General features: G+C 43.1%; 1 protein-coding gene and 1 long non-coding RNA gene across 2 annotated transcripts; one reads left to right on the top strand and one right to left on the bottom strand.

Annotated features, from left to right (window-relative positions):
• LOC133391348 (uncharacterized) lies at positions 1-2,214 on the top strand. The gene is made up of 2 exons (XR_009764857.1): positions 1-1,343; positions 1,419-2,214. It is a non-coding gene; the product is annotated as an uncharacterized LOC133391348 (long non-coding RNA).
• Positions 2,215-11,045: 8,831 nt separating this feature from the next.
• LOC133395096 (uncharacterized protein K02A2.6-like) lies at positions 11,046-18,630 on the bottom strand. The gene is made up of 2 exons (XM_061663792.1): positions 15,721-18,630; positions 11,046-11,079 (listed from the first exon to the last, which is right to left on the bottom strand). The coding sequence occupies exons 1-2, from the start codon at positions 18,429-18,431 to the stop codon at positions 11,046-11,048; spliced, it is 2,745 nt and encodes a 914-aa protein (XP_061519776.1). The 5' UTR covers positions 18,432-18,630.
• Positions 18,631-22,446: the final 3,816 nt, after the last annotated feature.

The following is a 22,446-nucleotide window of genomic DNA, read 5'->3' on the forward strand; positions in this document are numbered from 1 at the left end:
AAGGCACGGTAAAGACCTTCGCGTTCCTTGATGAAGGTTCATCGGCGACATTCGTTGATCGTGAGCTGATAGACGAGCTGGGTATGGACGGTAAATTGCACCCAGTCAGTTTGAAGTGGACTGATAACACGACCCGCGACGAAGTCAGCTCTTTAAAGTTATCTCTGCGAGTATCGGGTTTAAGCAAAGGTGCTTCGATATACAACCTGCCAACGGTGCATACCCTGAAAAAACTCGAACTTCCAGCGCAGACACTGTCGGTTCAAAAGTTGAGCGAGGAGTATCCGCACCTCAAAGGGCTTAAAATCTCGTCCTACAGCGGAATAGTGCCGCGCATCATTATCGGCATGGATAATGTTTACCTAGGGAAGCCGTCGCGATGCATCGAGGGTGACATACATGAACCGATCGCGGTTAAGACCAGGCTAGGATGGACGGTGTTTGGTCCTTGTTTCTCAAACGCCCTTGTTGCAAGCAAGGACCGTCATAGCGGCATCTGTAAACGTAAAGGAAATAAGGTCACGGATAATTCTATACAGAAATATTTCCCGTGCGATACGAAAGGAATCGAAACAAAACGGGAACAAGGTGTCCGTCCGCACTTCGCAACACTGCAGCAAATTTGCCCCAACCTAACATTGTTCCGGAGGGACAATGAACTACAGCTTTCTTGCAACCGCGAGACAACCCCCAGGACAATCGCATGGCAATCGGATTGAACGCGCAACATTTTCCATACAATCCGCAGTGTTGCGTTTTCTTCGCGCCAACTTTGCCTGTATTTTCAATGTATTTTCTTTGCCTGTAATTCAATTTTATTGCACTACATTAAGTTTTTACATATCTTTCGTAAAAGTTCGTTAGAGTATGAAAATGTCGATACAATTTGTCATGAATAACTTAAATTTTAAGATTTTCGCGCATAAAATTATGACGCGCGCTGTCTGTGCGGCGGCGTAATTCGCTACTCGTATAGCCGTCTCGCTTCTTCTTGTGTGTGCTTTACCGTTGCTCACCGCTTCAAGAACATTGCTGCTCACACACACGTCAGTCTGTGGCAAACAATTGGAGGGGGAGGATGTGTCGGTTTGCTCCAGAAATCGTGTGTGATTTTGGTGATCTGGATTTGGTTCCATCGCTGTTTGTTTTGGTGGAATTGAAAAGATAAGAATCATCAACCGATGTAAAACTGTGAGAGTAAGATGATGCTGATGGTGACTGATTATTTTCTTTGTTTCTTTTCCTGCTTTCATCCACTGATGGCGTCGAGCATCGCCGAGGATGTGATCGAATGCGGAATATTCTAAACAAGGAGCTTCATTCCGGATTTTGTTTGCAATAAGGTAAGTTATGATAACACACAAAGCATACGGAAAAAGAGTGAGTAATCTTATTCTTAACTTTCATTTCTTCAACAGCGCTGAACTAATCCTCCAGCTTACAACGAACGGTCAACGGAAGAGGAAGGAGAGGAGGGACGGCAAAGGTACACGCATAAACGTGCACACATCAGCCTTCTGGGAGAACGAGAACACGGGAGGGGGAGACCGGCAACGTATAGAACCTTTACGCTCCCTCGTGCGTTCGTGCGTGCGCGCGCGCGTCTATGTGTGTGTATGTGTGTGCATGACTGCGTGCGTGACTGTGTGTGTTTTTGCCGCTTCGCATAACGAGATCCTACGGGATCACCTTACAAAAAACACCAAGAGAGGGGGAGGGGTAGGTGTATGTGTATGTGTGTGTGTATGTGTGCTTGCATGCGTGCGTGGCTGTGTATGTGTGTGTATGTGCGCTTGCATGCGTGCGTGGCTGTGTATGTGTGTGTATGTGTGCTTGCATGCGTGCGTGGCTGTGAGCGTGATTTTTGCTGTTTCGCGATCTCCTACGGAATCACCTTGCGAAAACACGAAGGGGGGGGGGGGGGGAGTGTGTGTGGAAGCATGCTTGCCTGCGTGCTTTGTATGTGTGTGTGTTTTGCGTTCACGTTCTACGGGATCACTTTGCGAAAAACACCAAGGGGAGGAGGAGGTGTGTGTGTGTATGTATTTTTTTTCTTTGCCGATTCTCTCGCGGATCTAGTTGTGTGCGTTAGTTTTTCTTTAGTTTCTTCGAAAAATCTTCGAAAAATACCTGGGGGAGGATGTGTGTATGAAAGAATGTACTTCAGAAAAGAAAGTGAAAAATAAAAAACGAATATAAAATATGTTAAACGAAGTTTTAAGTGTGTCTGAACTCATTGCAATCCGAAAGAAAGCGAGGGGGGCTCTTAAAATGTAGTACACATGTATGCAACATGTATCGTGTCGCCACGACGGTGTATCTCGCTCAATCCGTTAAGCCTGAAAAGTGCTTCTATCGGATCGTCTAATCGGGCGCCATTTAATCAATCCGTTAGCGAAAAGTCGCATGGATTTTGGTACCGGGGAAGCGCGGTGATACTTAAACGAAATGGAAAAGCAAATGGTGGTAAGAAACTGGTAAGGGGTTGGATTTCTGGCGGTTGGAATTGTGCAAGCTATGCACTTTCTTACACAGTAATATTAATCCGCGGGTTGCTAGAGCTGTTTGGAGCGCTTTCCCGTTTCTTTAAAGATCCATTGCAGGTCCGTTTACTATTTCCGTCACTTCACGACAACGTCGACAACAGCAAACTGACGGAAAACCGAAATGATTCGTCGCTGGTAGTGTGGTTTTCCCCGAACGATCTAAAAGTGAAGGTGGGAACGATATGGACCAGATGGATAAAAAGCACCACGCTCCTGTACAGCCGTATACGTATACAATACCTGCCAGAACAGTGGAGCGAGACAGGAGTAGCGAGAGAGGGAACTGTATCGGCGCGGCCGACGGGACTAAAACCCGAGTTGACTGTATTAAGCAGTCTAGTCGCAATCTGGCGATCAGATTACGAGGCGACCAATTTATTTAGAACACCTGGGGAAAAGACAATGTAAAATATGCACAATTCTAGTCGCGTTTAACAATAGAACCGCGTTGCTAAATGACAGTAGCAGGCGTTACGATCAGGTAGACAGAAAACAAACGTTAGGGAAGTGTAACGCTTGTGAGCGTCGCACTGGTGGGGAGAATGTTGTGACAACTGCGTTTGTTTACGTTGGCGAAACCCCACAACTTCTATTGATCGTGCGAATTTATAGGGTTCTGCGACAAAGGTCGACGGAGGGATACAGTGCACTCCATTTTGCAACGACGGTTGTGATGGCGGTGGGGAGAAAAGGGATAAATAGCCCCGAAATATGCGCCCTCGCTCTCTTTGTACGCCACAACACCAGAAGAAAGGAATAAAGACTAAATTTGTGATTTTTCTTCCCAGTAAATATCTACATTTTCTCCTATTCTTTTGGTATTTCGCAACAGTGGTGGTTGACGCTTTCTCCAAGTGGCCTGAAATCTACATGTTACGGAACATTTTTGCTCGCTTCGGTATGCCTGAAACGTTAGTTAGCGACAACGGTCCGCAATTTACCAGCGCCTTGTTTGCGGAGTTTTGCAATAGCAGCGGGATCTAGCACATCACCACAGCACCGTTCCATCCGCAATCAAATGGACAGGCGGAGCGGTTCGTCGATACGCTGAAACGAGCACTGCGGAAGATCCAGAGCGACGAGACGTCCCTTGATGAGACCCTGGAATTGTTTCTCATGACGTACCGATCGACGCCAAACGCGCAGTTGAGCCAGCAGAAATCTCCAGCTGAGGAAATGTTCGGTCGCCCCATCAGGACAGCACTGGAGCTGTTGCGGTCCCCATCATCACACTCACTATCTCCTTCCTCATTTATTTCAGTGCGAAGTTTTCAACCTGGCGAACTCGTTTCTACAAAATCTTTCTATAGAAACTCATGGAAGTGGATACCGGGAAAGATCGTTCGTAGCTGTGGACGCGTTATGTATAACGTTATTGCGAGTGATGGACGTTTACTTCGGCGCCACATAAACCAAATCAGGCGTCGTGCGGTAGCCCGTGCACCTGAGGGACATCAGCTGCCGCTTGATGTACTGTTAGAGGAATGGTCTTCTTCTTCTTCCCGACCAGAGCCAACCCAGCCGGAGCTGGAACCAATCGTTAGCGAGCCAACAGCGCTTCCACCGTCATCGCCAGTCATCGCTCATTTAGCCGGGGGAGATGTTGCAGTCGGCCGAGACTGCAGCCTCTTCGCACACTCGATGCTTTCCGGGAACTGACAGCATTCGATGTGTAGCGAATATAGTCGTCTCTTTCTCTCTCTCTCGTGCATGATCCATTACGATCGGGGATCCTGCGATGTAACGAACACTCGGGATCTTATCTGCACCAGCAATAGACGTGGCTCGCGCGCGCGGCACCGTGTTACCTTACTTTTATCTTTTGATCGTTTTATATATATGTTTTGTTAAAATAAAGTTTAAGTCAATAACAACATAAAAGAAAGTTTAGAATAATATGGATTATTCTATTGTGGAAAGTTAAAATGAGCAGCATCATTAGGTAAAGCGTCATTTTACCAACATGAAGTGGCGAAAACTAATAGTTTTCCAGGAAATGTGCGAGAATTGAATTAGAATTCTCCAGGGTTGCTCAAAGGAGGTTGGCGGAAATCAATGGATTTCTCCAGAAGTAGTGCGAGAATTGTTTCAGAATTCTCCATGTTTGTGCAAAGGAGGTTGGCGGAAATCATTGGATTTCTCCAGGACAAGAGCGAGAATCGTAAGAGAATTCTCCATGGTTTGAAAACGGAGGTTGGCGGAAATCAATGGATTTCTCCAGAGAAAAATGCGTGAATTGTAACAGAATTCTCCATGTTAAAGAACAACAAGGAGGTTGGCAGAAATGAATGCATTTCTCCAGCATAGGTGCGAGAATTGTAAGAGAATTCTCCATGTTTATTACAGGCGCAAGGAGCTAAAAAAAACAATGGATATTCCCAGTGCTAGGAATTGATAGTAAATTTCTCCATGCTACGGTAATTTCGGGAATGTTCGGAAAGTTTTCTCAGGAAATACAGAGACGATGGATAGAATCTTAGGAGTATGTGGGTTATAGAACCATTAGAGTTTATTAGCATAGAGCCGGTCTCGTAGTACAGTCGTCAACTCGTACGACTTAACAACATGCCTGTCATGGGTTCAATCCCCAAATAGACCGCGCCGCCATACGTAGGACTGACTATCCTGCTATGGAGGGGAATCAATCAGTCACTGAAAGCCAAGCCCACAAGTGGGTACAGGCAGGCCTTGACCGACATCGGTTGTTGAGCCAAAGAAGAAGAAGAAGAAGAGTTTATTAGCACTCGAGAAGAGGAAAGATATTTGTGGTTGCAGATTGATTTAACAGTTGATGTTAAGACTGATCTGGACACCAGTAATTAAGTTTCTGGTTGATGAACACAAGATTTATTTAGTTTTGTGTTTTATTCGTTTTTGTTCTTGTAGATGCAAGAAATGCGACCAGTACCAATGTTCCTGTGCGATAAAATCGAAACTGCTAAACTCGCAACAGAATGGAAAATTTGGAAGGAAGCGTTGGAATGCTACTTTGCAGCGTACAACGTAACGGACCAAACGGATAAAAAAGCAAAACTATTTGTTGGAACCTTTTCGTAAGGTACCCAACGACCTGTCGTAAACGCGCGTTTTAAAATATGTGAGATATCGGTTCGGGTTTCAACCGATCGCGTTCGGTTCGCAAGGAAAGGATAAAAAGGGGCGACAGGACACGGAGAAGGTCTCTAAACCAAAAGCGGGAATCGAAGACTAATTTTTTGGCAAACGTAGAACAATAAATCGTTTCGGCAAAGAATTTACACCGCGTTGGTTTTCATTTCGCAACACTATTACATCTCGGAGGACCGGCACTACAGCGAGTGTTTAAAAATTTAAAAGACCATGATCATGTGTCTTTGGTTATGTTGGAACCGCGCTGGTATGACCAGGCAGTTGAAAAACTGGACGAGTTTTTCGGACCGCAGTATCAAGCTACAACGGAGAGACACAACCTGCGAATGATGAAACAAAAACGTGGTGAACGTTTTGTTAAAACAACGACGAAAAGCAAACCATCAACCGAGAAATGAACGCGACGAACTTTGATCAAAAAGAACAACGACCAAGCTTCGATGTTAATTCTTTTATTCCTGAGACGCAACTGTACAAGTTCACAATTTTTCGTTCGCTTATATACTACCGTACACCAGTACTGTCAAACCCAAACAACAAAACGTTGCTTATTCTTAACACTCCTCCTCAACGTTTTGACATGTAAAATTCAAGTATTTAGACATATTTACATGTTTGATCGCACCTAAAGGTTTGGTCAGAATGTCCGCTTTCATTTCTGCACTTGGGCAGTACCTGATCTGAACTACATTATTGTCTATTAAACCTTTGACAAAGAAAATTTTAGTCTCAATGTGTTTTGATCGTCTTGTGCATCTACCCGATTCCGCGAAACTAATACATGCTTGATTGTCTTCATATATCACCGTAGGTTCGTTAACTGACTCACCCATATCATTTAATAAACGTCTAAGCCATATTATCACCTGACATACTTCAGTTAATGAACAGTATTCAGCCTCCATTGAAGACAAACTTACACTAGTTTGGCGTCTACTTGCCCATGATATTACTCCTCCTGCATAAAATACTACGAATCCTGTTGTAGATTTCCTTGAGCTCATATCACCTGCCCAATCAGCGTCTGAGAAGGCTTCCAACTTTTGATTACTTGTCCCTCCAAGATTCAAACACCAATCCTTTGTGCCTTTTAGATATCTGACTACACGTTTTGCAGCAACCCAGTCCTTTTCCGTGGGTTCATTAAACTTTCTGCCAAGAAATCCTACACTAGCGGAAATATCTGGCCTAGCGCAATTAGCAATAAACATCAGACTTCCAACAACGCTTCTATATTTTGTACTTTCCGTCAGCGTTTTACTTGGGTTTTCATCACGTAAAAATCCTACGTCCATTGGAGTTTTAGTTTTATTTGCATTTTCTAAACCCAATTTTGAAATGAGACCTTCTATATGTGTTTTAGCACTCAAACTAAAAAAACCTTTATCATTTCTAATCACCTGAATTCCTAAAAAATGTTTTACGTCGCCTAGCATTTTAATCGCAAAATGTTTCTTTAATCCTCTGAAAACCTTAGTGATACTGTTTTCATCTTTACATGCGACTAATATATCATCAACATAAACGATTAAGAATACATCGGAACGCACAAACAGACAAGGGTCAGCTTGACTTGCCTTGAAATCCATCTTTTCAACTACATTACTAAGAGTAAGATTCCAGCACCTTGCTGATTGTTTTAAGCCATAAATGCTCCTCCTCAAAAAACAAACTTTATCTTCTTTTCCGTGTTCTTCATAACCAGGAGGTTGGCGCATATAAATTTCTTCTTCTAAATTTCCATGAAGGTAGGCTGTCTCAAAATCAAAATGTTTTACAACTAAATTATCTCTACCAGCTATCGCTAGTAATGTGCGAACAGTATTATATTTGGTAACCGGCGCAAATGTTTCATCGTAATCCGTACCGTATATTTGATTAAAACCCTGCGCAACTATTCTTGCTTTGAATCGCACTACCTGTCCTTTTTCATCTTTCTTCATTTTAAACACCCAACGACTCCCAATCGCTTTCTTACCCGCCGGTAAATCCACCAAACACCATGTGTTGTTCTTTTCATGCGATCTTAGCTCACAGTCCATAGCCGCTTTCCACGAATTAGAGTTGGTCGAATTCATCGCCTCCGCCCACTTTGTCGGCTCTTCTTCGATGTGTGCAACACCAACGATGAACTCGTCCAAGTAACTCGGCAGCTTTCCGCGAGTTTCGCGTACAGGCAAATTACTCACCGCATTGTCCTCGTCGGTCAATTGTTCATCGAAGTCAGCGTATGGATCCAGAAACTCAGTTTCTCCGGAATCCACCGATTGTTCATCCTCTCCATCCGATGACATTGTTGCATTTTCGACACAATGAGGAGCTGTATCGAAAACAACAATGCTATTGTCTTCGCTCTGGCGACTCGTGTGGTCCTCACATCGGCTGCTTGGATGCTCGTTTTCCAGATTCCTGGAATCATGACTCACTGTTATTTTGGCCGTCCTTACGTCAACAAAACGGTATGCCTTTTGTTCTTCAGAATAGCCGATAAGTGTGAGTTTCTTCGCCTTGCTCGCAAACTTTACACGCTTATTTTTGGGAATATGTACCCAAGCACTACAACCATATGCCCGGAGATGATCCACTTTTGGTTTTCTTTTGAACCACATTTCGTATGGAGTATTATTCACCGCGTTGGATGGCAAACGATTTTGCAAGTAAGCCGCACAAATTACTGCTTCCCCCCAATATGTTTTGTTCAAACCAGCACCCGAAAGCATCACGGTTGTCATTTTCTGCAAATACCGGTTTCTTCTTTCTGCAACTCCGTTTTGTTGCGGCGTGTATGCGGTTGATGTTTGCAGCAAAATACCTTCTTTTCTATAGAAGTTTTTCAATTTTTCACTTGTATACTCTCCGCCTCCGTCCGATCGAATCACTTTTGGTATTTTCCCGAGCTGATTTTTCACTAATTTTACAAAATTTATTATCTTGTCACACGCATCCGATTTCGAACGCAAGAGATACACATATGTGTATCGACTGTAATCGTAGATTAGTGTTAGGAAATAACGATTTCCACTCGGGGTTTCGACCGGCATGGGGCCACACACATCACTGTGCACTATTTCTAGTATTTCGTTAGTGCGTCGCTCAGCGCATTTCGGGATTTTTGTTCTAGACAATTTTCCCTCCAAACACACTTCACAAGTGAAATCACACGCGCATGTTTTTACACCAGCACCAGTACACATATTTTTCTTGAACAAATTTTGGATCGCACTATTTTCACGGTGGCCGAATCGCTTATGCCACTGATGCACACAACAATCACCATTATTCTCGCATACAACGTATGCTGATTCTGTACGGTGCGTGTATAGGTTATTGCGCAAGGAACCTTGAATCATACAAACGTTGTTTTTGTGAATTTCACAGGACTCCTTTGTGAAGATTACTTGATAACCTTCCTCACAAAAACAAGCAACTGACAGCAAATTACTGCGTAAAGTCGGCACAAATAATACGTCTTTCACAAAAACTTTTCCTTTAGGGCCACTTACAGCACACTGTCCTAGACCTGTTGCTTTTATCGTTTTTCCATCCGCCAATGTAACATGTACGGCATCATGCTTGGAAAAACTATCTAACGTTTGAAACATCTTGACGTCGTTGCACATGTGCCGGCTGGCACCACTGTCAATTATACAATTATTTTCACTCATCGCAGTCATAAGGTTTGCAAATACCTTTTGCTGTCCTTTATTCTTTTTGAACTTTGGACAATCTCGCCGAAAGTGTCCAGGTTTGCGACCATGATAACATATCACTTTGTCTTTTGGTGATTGAACGCTAAACGCAGTTTCATCCGTTCCAACACTGGCACCACTCTCAGACCTTCTACGATATTCCTCACGCAATTTGTTCATTGCGAATTCCGAAGTCAACTCGGCTTCAGGGCGATTTTCCAGGGACACTATCAGGCTATCATACGATTGCGGTAAACTCGACAATATTAGCGCCATAAACACACGATCCTTGAGTCCCTCATCTACTGCTTGTAGACGTGCATGCAGTTTTACCATTTCATTGAGATGAGCCGGTAAATTTCCATCCTCTGGAAGTTTAAGGGAACATAATTTCCTTAGCACGCATAGCACTGATGGTAGCCCGCTACTCTTATGAACAGAGCAGAGTGAGTCCCACATTTCTTTCGCGGTTTGCTTATTCATAATATGAACCAGTTGGTTATCGTCCACCGTTGCACTAATCACTCCACGTGTCTTTGCATCACCAGTTTTCCAGTCATTAGTCGGAATTTCCGGCTTAGCATCTATCACATACTTGGATAAATCTTGCCGCAATAATTCCATCTCTACACGGAATTTCCAAATTTCAAAATTATCCTCTCCCAAACGAGGGAGTACCACTTGCAAAGACGTCATGATTACACCGGAGTTTTTAATACAACAGAACAATTACTGGCACAAACACTGGGCCCATAAACTGTTAAAACAACGACGAAAAGCAAACCATCAACCGAGAAATGAACGCGATGAACTTTGATCAAAAAGAACAACGACCAAGCTTCGATGTTAATTCTTTTATTCCTGAGACGCAACTGTACAAGTTCACAATTTTTCGTTCGCTTATATACTACCGTACACCAGTACTGTCAAACCCAAACAACAAAACGTTGCTTATTCTTAACACGTTTTGCGTAATATTTGATTCGTTTAAAAAAACAGGCATCTCAGTGTGGATTTGACAAGTACAGCAAAGAAAAAGCCTCAACACTGCGGGACATTTACTTAACAGATGCAGTAGTTGAAGGATGTTCTTCCAATGAAGTCTGACGGAAAATTTTGAAGAAAAATTTTGAGTTTTCGGAAATCGAAGACATGGGAGTTGCGCAAGAGAGCATAGATAATCAAATAGCTGAAATGGCAGCTGGACCATCATTTGAAAAAGTGTTTAAAATCGAACACGGCGGAAGAAAAGGGAATCCCAGAGCGGAATACAAGGGATCCAGACAAGTTGAAAACAGGCATAACGAAAAGGCTTGTTTCAATTGCGGACGTGTAGGACACTTTGCGGCATCTTTCAATTGCCCTGCTCGCGGGAAGGAATGTAGAAATTTGTTGAATAAGTACAACGCGCAAGAAGTCGATCCGCACATATGTAAACGACGACAAAGGATAAGCGGGACGTCGAATAAGCAAGAACGTCAGATGTTGAATAAACCTCGCTCTCTTTTGCTAAAACCTTCAACCAGACAACACGTGCGTAAGAATCCTCTTTGAATCGACAAATATTTAACAGGTGGGGCCCAGATCCACAAAAATGTCCGAAATCGTGAAAAATACCGGAATCGAACGACTGGTAGGACGAGAGAACTGGTCGACATGGAAATTCGCTGTGCAGACGTTTTTAGAAGTCGAAGACCTGTGGGACGCCGTCGAGCCTATTGTGAAAGCCGACGGAACAGTAGAGGCCGTGAATCCCGTAAAGGATAAGAAAGCGCGAGGTAGAATCATATTGCTGTTAGAACCGCATAATTATTATCATGTGAAAGATACACGAACGGCTCAAGAAGCTTGGAAGAAGCTGTGTGACGCGTTTGAAGAAACGGGCTTAGCACGAGAAGTTGGTCTGCTTTACAAGCTAATTAGAACCGACTTGGAGAGCTGTGGATCTATGGAACAGTATGCGAACAAAATGATTTCTACATGCCACCAATTAAACGCGATCGGTTTCACGATTGCAGAACGATTTGTTGGTGCGCTTCTCCTTGCTGGGTTGCCTGAACGTTATCAGCCTATGGTAATGGCATTAAAGAATTCAGGCACAGCTATAACGGGCGATTCGGTGAAAACGATTCTGTTGCAAGAGGAAGAAGATTCGACGCATGAAAAAATATGTGTCGTGAAACGTGATACACACAAGCTACGCGTAAAGAACCAGCCTAGAAGATTTGATCACAAAGGCCCCAAATGTTGGAAATGTCATAAATTTGGCCACATCGCTAGACAATGCGATGATCAATCTAATGCAAGATCGAATGCGTTTGGAGCGGTTCTGTTAAGTGTTGCTGAAGGTGCAGAGAGCGATTGGTATGTGGATTCTGGTGCCACGATGCATATGACACGTAACCTCAAACTCTTGGAAGCCGTGAAAGATAGAAGCGGAACGGTCCTGGCTGCGAATAATAGGACCATGCAGGTCAAAGCATGTGGCACTGCAAAACTTTATCCGGCTAAGAGTAGACAAGGGGGTATTCTACCGGTTCACGATGTTCACTATATTCCCAATCTTTCGATGAATTTGCTGTCGGTGTCACGAATAGTGCAAAAGGGGAATACAGTCGTGTTTGATAACGAAGGATGCCGAATAATGAATAGTGATGGCATTGTTATTGCGACTGGTGTGATGGAGAACGATTTGTTCAAGATAATCGAACGGAAATCGTATGAACGAAATAAGGTACTGGCATGCTCAGATCATTCGATGGAAATATGGCATAAGCGGTTGGGCCATATGAATGCAAGCAACCTGAGAAAGATGGTCAATGGTGTCGTGAATGGTATGCGAATGAACGGAAAAGATTCGATTGGTGATTGTCGGATTTGTCCGATGGGAAAGCAGACACGGTTGCCTTTTAGTAAGAGTGGAACGAGAGCTGATGGATTGCTGGAAGTAATACACTCGGATATTTCTGGTCCCATGGAAGTGTCATCATTGGGAGGTAATCGTTATTATATAACTTTTATTGATGATATGTCGCGACGAGTGTGGGTGTACTTTTTGAAAAGCAAGTCAGCTGATGAAGTGCTAGAATGCTTCAAAGATTTCCATGTGAAGGCAGAACGTCAGAGTGAGAGAAGAATGAAAGTGCTTCGAACGGACAATGGCAAAGAATACATCAATGCAATATTTCAAAAATATTTACAGAAGCATGGCATACGGCATCAGACAACAAATGAGTACACGCCGGAACAGAATGGCATGGCAGAACGTGCAAACCGAACAATTGTGGAAAAGGCGCGTTGTATGCTGTACGAAGCGAAGTTGCCGAAAACATTCTGGGCAGAAGCTGTGCAGACAGCTGTATATCTGATAAATAGATCGCTGACCAATAGCCATGATTTGTCACCAGAAGAGGTGTGGAGCGGCAAGAAACCGGATATTGCACATGTCCGGGTGTTTGGTACGAAAACGATGGTACAGATTCCCAAGGTGAAGCGACAGAAATGGGATCCTAAATCAAAAGAGTGTGTGCTCGTTGGATTTGAAGAGGACACCAAGGGGTATCGGTTGTACGATCCTGCTGCAAGGTGCATGATGAAAAGTCGCGATGTCATTTTCATCAATGAAGGTGGTGATACAAATGCGCAGATTCCCGAGCTAGATAGCACAGTGTTGCTTGATTTAAGTGAAGTACAGGGAAGCAGGCACAATGATGAAAATGATTTGGAGCATATAAGCGACAGCACGGCGGAAGATATACCATCCCATATCAACACGAATACTCCATCTACCAGCATAAGTGAAGTAGAGCCTCAGGTGTTGAGACGCAGTAAACGTCAGCATAAGGTTCCAGAAAGGTTCAACGATTTCGTGGTTGGCAATACAAGCGCACCTGGTTCAGTGTCGTCTGACGAAAGCAGTGATGATTATGAAAGTACAGAAGGTGAACCGGAAGGGGTTGCTGCTTTTCAACAAGAGTTGTGTAGTGAGGAACCGAAGAATTATGCAGAGGCAATGGCTTCCTGGGATGCGGATCAGTGGAAGCAAGCTATGGCTGAAGAGCTCGAGTCAATCGAAGCTAATGACACATGGACGATAGTAGATTTGCCTCCAGGACGTAAAGCGATTGGGTGCAAATGGGTTTATAAGCGCAAAACCGACGCAGATGGAAAGTTGTACCGATACAAAGCCCGATTAGTTGCTCAAGGGTTTAGCCAGCAGTATGGGAAGGATTACGATGAAGTGTTTGCGCCGGTAGTCAGGCAAACGACCTTTCGTAGTCTGATGTCAGTAGCAGCTAAGAAGAACTTGGCGGTGAAGCAGTATGATATCAAAACCGCATTCCTGTATGCAAAGCTGGAAGAAGAGATTTATATGCGGGTTCCATGTGGTCTGAATGCTGATGGAAAGGTCTGTAAATTAAACAAGGGACTTTACGGACTGAAGCAGGCGGCAAGGTCATGGAATCAGAGACTGGATGAGGAGTTGAGACGTCAAGGCTTCAACAGTTGTTTGGCGGACACTTGCTTGTATCGAAGGCGGCATCGAGGAAGCTGGTGTTACGTTCTCGTTTACGTTGATGACTTGATCGTGGCGGGAGAAGATCCCGGAATGATATCGTCGTTACTCGCGGGACTGCAGAAGTCATTCGAGGTAAATGTTATCGGTGATGTTTGTTTCTTGATATGTCGCAGGGAATATATCTTGAGAAAAACACAACTGCTTTATTCCTTAGTTCAGAATGGAATCGTCTTTATTCACTCAATGTGTACTCTGATCGAGTCTTGCAATGTTACTGCGTTATGCGTGTTACTATGCAACATCTCCCCCCTTAATTCACCAATACGGTTCAAACCTGGCTGGTGGCCTACGAATTCTTCGAGGTCTTTCCGCTTTCACGGGTTGAGCAGAAGATGCAGGCATCGGTGGAGTGGCTTGAGTAGTAACTGTGGACGATGATGTTTGCCAATTTTCTCCTTCAATTTCTTCAGCGGACTCTTCATCAGCTGAATAGTAATGTTCTTGTTCAGTCATTTCAATTGAGTTTTCAACTGCCTGTGGAGTTCCCAATTCAAATTCGTCAAAGAAAATAGTTAACAAATTTCCAGTGTCGTGACAATTTCTATTTCCACACGATGTTTCCTCCTGTAGACGCTTCTTCAGTTGATTTGCATGTGAGCGAATAATTCGCTGGTTGTCTTCCAAAAACACGTTGTAATTCACTCTACCGACTCGTTCGACTATTGATGCCGGTTTCCACTCCCAGGAATTATTACGGTGGACTTGGGCATAAACCGCTTCTCCAGGATCGAAGAATTTTCTACCAGCTTCTGGCTTTTCATTTCGTGACCGTGAAACTGGAGGTAGTAATAATGACTGAACTGTTCGAATAGGCCGCTGAAACATCAATTCAGCTGGAGACTTATCTGGTGTAGGTGTGGTTCGATAAACTTGCAAAAAAGTCTGCAAAGCTTCATCTAAAGTCTCTCCTCCTGCTCGAATTTTTCGCAATGTACGCTTTAGTGTGTCCACGAAACGTTCTGCCAAACCGTTTGACTGCGGATGGTATGGTGCAGTACGGATGTGACAAATACCCAATTGTTTGCAAAATGCTTGGAATTCAAAGCTGGTGAACTGGGTACCATTATCAGAGACTATAGTTTCTGGAACACCAAACGTTGCGAATGATTGCGTTAAAAACTTGATAGTTGTCTTTGCTGTTGTAGTTTTGGTTGCATATACTTCTGGCCATTTTGTGTATGGATCAACTACAACCAAAAAATACACGCCATCTACAGGACCGGCATAGTCCACGTGTACCCGTGACCATGGCTTTTCCGGCACAGGCCAAGATTCAGGTGTTTCTTTGATTGGTGCTTTGCCAGCAGTGCAACATGAAGTACAACGCCGGACAAAGTTTTCGATATCGACATCCATTCCCGGCCAGAAAACGAAACTTCGAGAAATGGATTTCATTCGCACCATTCCAGGATGACCGCGATGGAATTGTTGAAGTACCTTTTTCCTGTAAATGTTTGGAACAACAACTCTGTTGTGAAACAAGATACATCCATCTACATGCGTTAACGATTCTTTTCGTGTGTAATACGAACGAATGTCTTGATTTTTGATTGACGACGCTTCGTTCGGCCAGCCTTCCCGGATGAATTTCAAAACAGCTTGCAGTGTTTCGTCCAATCTTGTTGCTTTTTGAATGTCAGCAAATGATACTGGTACTTGTTTCAATGATTCGTGCATGACGTTTTGAATATCCTCTTCAAGTGAAATCGAAGCTATAACGTAATCTTCCTCTGGTTGCTTGCAACGATCGATTAGCCTTGATAGCATGTCAGCGCACCCAAACTCGGTGGTTGAAACATATTCGATGGTAAAATCGTAGTTTAATAACATCAATGCCCACCGTTGGAGTCGGTTTGCTGTGTGCAAAGGAATTCCCTTTTTTGAACCAAATATGGATAGTAAAGGCTTATGATCGGTTAAAAGAGTAAATTTCCGACCAAGTAAGTACTTATGAAATTTGGTTACCCCATAAGTAAGAGCCAGAGCTTCTTTTTCCGGTTGTCCGTAGCCTTGTTCTGCAGACGTTAATGTTCTTGAAGCATGTTGAATGGCTTTCAAATATCCGTTCGGAAATTTATGAAAAATGACTGCGCCAACGCCGGTGCTAGACGCATCTGCTGCAACGATGATAGGAAGATTCGGATCATAATGTGTCAACAGTAAGTCAGATTGCAGTACTTTCTTGAATTTTTCGAACGATGTCTGACAATCCGAATTCCACTTCCACTTCGTATCCTTCTTTAGCAATTGATCTAACGGGTGTCTGAGTTCATGCATGTTTCTCACAAATCGGCCGTAGAAATTCACAGCTCCTAAGAACGATCTTAATTCGGAAATGTTCGTTGGTGCTGGAATAGATGCGATGGTTTTCAGCTTCTCTGGGTCAGGACGTATGCCGTTGCGATCTACCACATGCCCCAAATAGACAATTTCAGTTTGATAGAAATGACATTTTTCCAGCTTGACGTGGAAGCCATATTCTTTTAAACGCTGAAGAAATGTGTCTAATGATTGCTTGTGTGCCTCCCAAGTTTTACCGAAAATTATAGCATCATCTAGAAATGTTCTAACGCCAGGAATGTCAGCAATCATACCGTCAACTAGTCTTTGAAAAGCTCCAGGTGCTGATTTGACTCCCGGTGCGAGACGGTTGAACTGAAAAAGACCTCTATGTGTGTTGATCGTAAGAAGGTGTTTAGATTCGTCTTCTACTTCTACTTGTAGGTATGCATCGGACAAATCGACTATGCTGAATACAACACTTCCGTTCAACTGTGCAAAAATTTCTTCAGGAGTAGGTAGAGGATAATGATTTGACTCTAAAGCTTCGTTAAGCCCCGTCGAATAATCCGCACAAATTCGAACTTTACCATTAGGCTTGCGAATGGCTACTATCGGAGCAGCCCACTCCGAAAAGTCTATTGGTGTGATGATGCCTAGTGATTGTAGTCTTGATAGTTCCGCATCCACAAGAGCGATAGTATTGAATGGTACTGGTCGTTTTGGACAGAAAACTGGTTTTACATTGGGCTTCAGAAACAGTTTCACCTTCGTTTTTGTGCAATGTCCAAGCGAATCATCGAAAACTGTTGGATATTTCGATTGAAGCTGTACTATTCGATCCTTTGGACATGCTGATGAAACTTTCTTACACAGTACATCGAAGGGAATTGCCCATAGATTAAACCTATCTATCCAATCTATACCTATAACATTTAGGACTGGTGATGATGTAACAAAACAAACACATTTCTCTGTAATCGCATTAAGGATAACCTCGCATTCGAATTCACCGATAAGCTTGAGTTGTTCTCCCGATGCATTCGATGCTTCAATGGATGCTTGAGAAAGTTTCGGTTGACCCAAATGTTGCCATGTTGTTTTAGAAATAACTGTTATGTCACTTGCGGTGTCCAGTTGGAGTGATGTAGTTATGCCATTGATTATGATAGAGATAAATTTCCTTTTAGCAGTGTTTTTCGTGACATGATTAACGAAAATTCCCTGAGATTTCTTTTGATTTTGATTTTGATTCTTCTCACTCTTTTGATATGTGTTGTTGTTTGAAGATTTTGATCTCATGGCTTTACAGTAACCTTCCTTGTGGCCTACATTTTTGCACACTTTGCAGAGATGATCTGTAAAATTGCAATCCCGTACAAAATGCATTTTTCCACATTGCCAACAAGGAGTACGAGGGACAGTATTCGAATCTGATTTCGGTTGACGCTGATCTTTTGAATTGTCGAATCGGGAAGGCTGTGGCAAACGATACGGTTTCTTCTCTGAAACTGCATGCACGGAATGCTTCGATCTTGATTGATTTTCGATCATCGTTGTATCCGCTTTCAGATTGATAAGCCGTTGAAATTCTGCCATTAGTGTTTGAATGTTCACTTTAGCCTCCGGCGTCGCGTTTTCTATTCGAGATAGCAGTCTTGCTCTGATATCCGAGAATTCCGGAGCTTGCAGTCCGCAAATGAAAATTAGACATTTGAAATCGTCTAATTTCAAATTCTCGAACTCAGAATCCTCGCATGCCTTATTCACTCTTCCGCCGTAAGTGATGATATCTTCTAATGCAGATTTCACTATCTGCAAGCACTGGTACCTTTTGTGGAACACCGAATATTGCTTTCCGAAGATTTTTTTGAGAATATTGACGGTTTCTTCAAACGAATTTTCATGCGGTTGCTTCGGAAGAATGTAATTCACATACCGGCTGTGAGCGGACGTTTCCAGCTTCCTCAGCAAAAGTCGCACTTTCGCCTCGTCATTCAAACTGCTGGCATCGTTTTGAAAAAGGTCTTTGAAACGTACATACCATTTTTCAAAAGTGATGTTGTTTTCTTCATCGAAACGAAACTCCTCGATGGTTTTCGATAAAGATTCAAGGATTTCGTCAGGACTTCTAGTTTTAAAAGCAGCCATCTGTTGAAGAAGTTGAGCCATTTGGTTGATAACGGTTTCAAGGTTTTCATTGTTCATCCTTGACGCTAATTCTCGTTAGCTTCAGAATCTCGTGAGCTTCGGGTTCCGGGTTCAGTAATAATCCTCGTCGCCAAAATGATATGTCGCAGGGAATATATCTTGAGAAAAACACAACTGCTTTATTCCTTAGTTCAGAATGGAATCGTCTTTATTCACTCAATGTGTACTCTGATCGAGTCTTGCAATGTTACTGCGTTATGCGTGTTACTATGCAACATTTCTTTTTAGGAATTGAGATAGAAAAGGACAAACGAGGCGATTATTTCCTGAGCCAGAGGAAATACATAACCGATGTGATCGAAACTTGTGGCTTAGTCGACGCGAAGATATCCAATATCCCTCTCGACCCCGGTTACGTTAAGCGCGAAGAAGAAGAAGTAACGCTAGCAAGTAACTATGACTACCAGAAGATGATCGGTAAGCTACTTTACATAGCGATAAATACGAGGCCCGATATCGCAGCAGCAGTTTCGATTTTGAGTCAGAAAATGATTAGGCCCACTCAAAGTGATTGGAAAGAGGTTAAACGGGTGATACGATACTTAAAGGGTACAATCGATTTTCGTTTGCGGTTGAGCCAAGAAGGCACAACAAATGGAATTATAGGATACTGCGATTCAGACTGGGCAGAAAACAAACAGGATAGGAAATCCAACAGCGGATACGTATTTAAAGTGAATGGTGGAACAGTTAGCTGGGCATGTAGGAAACAAAGTTGCGTGTCACTTTCTACCACAGAAGCTGAGTTTGTAGCATTATCGGAGGCAATTCAGGAAACGATTTGGCTTAAATTACTTCTTAAGGAGCTCAACGATGAGCAAGAGGTTTTAATATATGAAGATAATCAGAGCTGCCTGAAATTGTTATAAGGAGAAAAGTTAAGCAACAGAACGAAGCATATCGCTACGAGATATTACTTCACCAAGAATCAGATCAAGGAAAGAAAGATTAGTTGTGTATATTGTGCTTCGGAAATTATGATAGCAGATCTCCTTACAAAACCCTTGCCGAGGATAAGATTGCAAAAGTTAGTTGCAATGATAGGATTAGCTGGATATATTAAGGAGGAGCTAATTCATTAACAAACACGCGTTGAGGAGGAGTGTTGAATAAGTACAACGCGCAAGAAGTCGATCCGCACATATGTAAACGACGACAAAGACTAAGCGGGACGTCGAATAAGCAAGAACGTCAGATGTTGAATAAACCTCGCTCTCTTTTGCTAAAACCTTCAACCAAACAACACGTGCGTAAGAATCCTCTTTGAATCGACAAATATTTAACAAAATTGTAAGAAACTTGTTCATTTTGAACAAATTTGCCGAAAGTTTATGGAGAAGGGTCCGACTAAACGTCAAATACGAGCAATTGACGAATCATCAGAGGCAAAACAACCGAAAACTGAGGAGGAAACAAATGGTTCGAAAGTGTATTATGCATTATATTCAGGGAATGAGTCAAACGTAATATCTTGTATGCTTGGAGGAGTCAACGAAGTTCGAAGATCTTGAGAGCATACAGAAGCCTGAAACCACTCACAATATTAGGCACTTTTGTTGCAGAGGTTGCTGTAGCGGGCCAACGCTTTCAAGCGGAGTTTTTTGTGGTAGAAAAAGGACAACGTTGGTTACTGGGTGACAAGACGGCTAAGCAACTAGGTATTTTGAAAGTCGGGCTAGACATAAACAGAGTGCAAGTAGATCCGATTCCAAAAATGAAGGGCATAACAGCAAAAATTAAGATGAACCCACAAATCATCCCGTTCTATCAGCCGATGCGACGAATTCCGATACCTTTGGAGGAGTCAGTAGATCGGAAGTTAGATGGATTGTTAAAAAGGGATATAATCAAGATAAAGACAGGCTCGACGACATGGGTTTCGCCGTAGTGGGAAAGTGAAACGGAGAGCCTCGTTTGTGTCTTGACCTCAGAAGAGTCAACGAAGCGGTATTAAGGGAACATTATCTAATGCCTTCGGTTGACGAGTTTTTGGCGAAATTAGGACGTGGACAGCTGTGGAGTAAACTTGATATTTGTTGGCAGGACAGCCCACTGTGCGGTAAGAACCCCTTCGGCTAGCAGTGCGTCCACCTGCATTTCTATACGCACCTCGGGGTGACAAGTGACAGCTGCCGGATGCCGGGGGCACATGGGAAGAATGAGTACAGGTGTCTCCCGAGTTACGACTGTATTTGGGACTGAAAAAATGTCGAAGGTGTAAGTCGAAATAGTCGTACGTCGAATATCTGTGAACTTAAAGTTTATAACCAAAATTGTAGAGTAGGAATCAATGAAATCTAGTATTTTATTTCAAATAATGTACGATAATTTGAAAACGGCTTTTGGGGTAAAATTTATACGATATAGATATTCAAGACTGGGGAGTTGTGAAATCTGTGGAAATGTGTTTGTAACGGTTATCAGCACAGAAATTCAAAAAATATATCAATTTCATTTCAATGACAACTTTAAACTGTCAAAATCAAAATCGTCGTAACTGCGAATCGTCGTAACTCGAGGGGTCGTAACTCGGGGGACGCCTGTATTGTACAAGAGACGCATGAGATAAGGTAGTGAAATAAAGTAACAAGAAAACGTAACAGTGGCGACGAGGCGGTAGAAGTTTGCAAAAACCAGCGAAAATTTTCCCGGGACCGTGTGTTATCATCGACAATCGAAAGTGCTCAAAAAAACAATTCTGCAGCAGGCGGAGGAGAGTCATCAAATTATGTGTCGGAAGCGATACTGAAAAATCTCGCCAACCAGCAGAGCCTCATGTCTTCTATGGCACAACAGCTTCAATTGACGAATCAATCCATACAAAAGTTCACACATGTGGAGGTTGTACTTGGCTCATTATCAAGTAATATGTCAGAGTTTGTCTACGACAAAGAAAACGGATACACTTTCGACGCTTGGTACTCCCGTTACAGCGAACTTTTCGATCGAGATGCTTGCAACCTTGACAACGCGGGAAAAGTGAGGTTACTTTTACACAAACTGAGCCCACAAGATCACGAGCGGTACAATAGTTTCATATTGCCAAAACTAGCTCGCGAATTCACATTCGAACAAACAGTGGAAAAGCTAAAATCCCTGTTTGGCGCTACCATCTCTACGTTTCGCCGTAGATACAATTGTCTTCATATGACAAAAGATGACGTAGATGATTATCTTTCATATTCCTGCAAAGTGAACAAATCCTGTGTTGATTTAAACTTTCCGAGTTGACTGAGGAACAGTTTAAATGCTTGATCTACGTATGTGGACTTAAGTCAAGCAGCGATGCAGAGATTCGTATGAGGCTGATCAACAAACTGAACGAAGCACAGGACATCACGCTCCAACAAATCGTCGAACAGTGCAACAGTCTCGTTAACCTCAAACAGGACACTGTGCTTGTAGAGCAACCATCGTCAGTGCAGTACGTTGCTAACAAAGGTCCATCACAGCAACAACGTCATCCCAGCGGAGGAAACAAACAGCAGGATCATCCTCGTACTCCTTGCTGGTCTTGCGGTGCAATGCACTTCCACAAAGATTGTCCGAGTCGAAACCAAAAATGCAAAGATTGTGGTAAAATTGGACATTCCGAGGGATACTGCGCCTATTTCACATCAATGGCGACCACCAGTGCTCCAGCGCAGAAGGCACCGTGGAAGAAGCAGTACAGGCGGAAGCAACATCAGGGACAGACATCGAAAATAGTGACAGTCAACCATGTCACTCAAAGAAGGAAGTTCGTCTCCGTTCATCTCAACAACATTTCTCATCGACTGCAAATTGACACGGAATCGGACATCACCATCATCTCACATCAGGCATGGAAGCGTATCGGTTCTCCGGCAGTCAAACCAGCCACTTGCAATGCTAGGACAGCGTCGGGCGATCCGTTGCAATTAGCGGCGGAGCTGGAGTGCAGCATCACCATCAATAACGTTACGAAACAGGGTAAGTGTTTTGTAACTGATCCGAATGTCAATCTTAACGTTTTAGGGATTGATATGATGGA

This window comes from Anopheles gambiae, chromosome 2 (genome assembly GCF_943734735.2).
Source record: "Anopheles gambiae chromosome 2, idAnoGambNW_F1_1, whole genome shotgun sequence".
In the NCBI taxonomy this organism is placed as follows: Eukaryota; Metazoa; Arthropoda; class Insecta; order Diptera; family Culicidae; genus Anopheles; species Anopheles gambiae.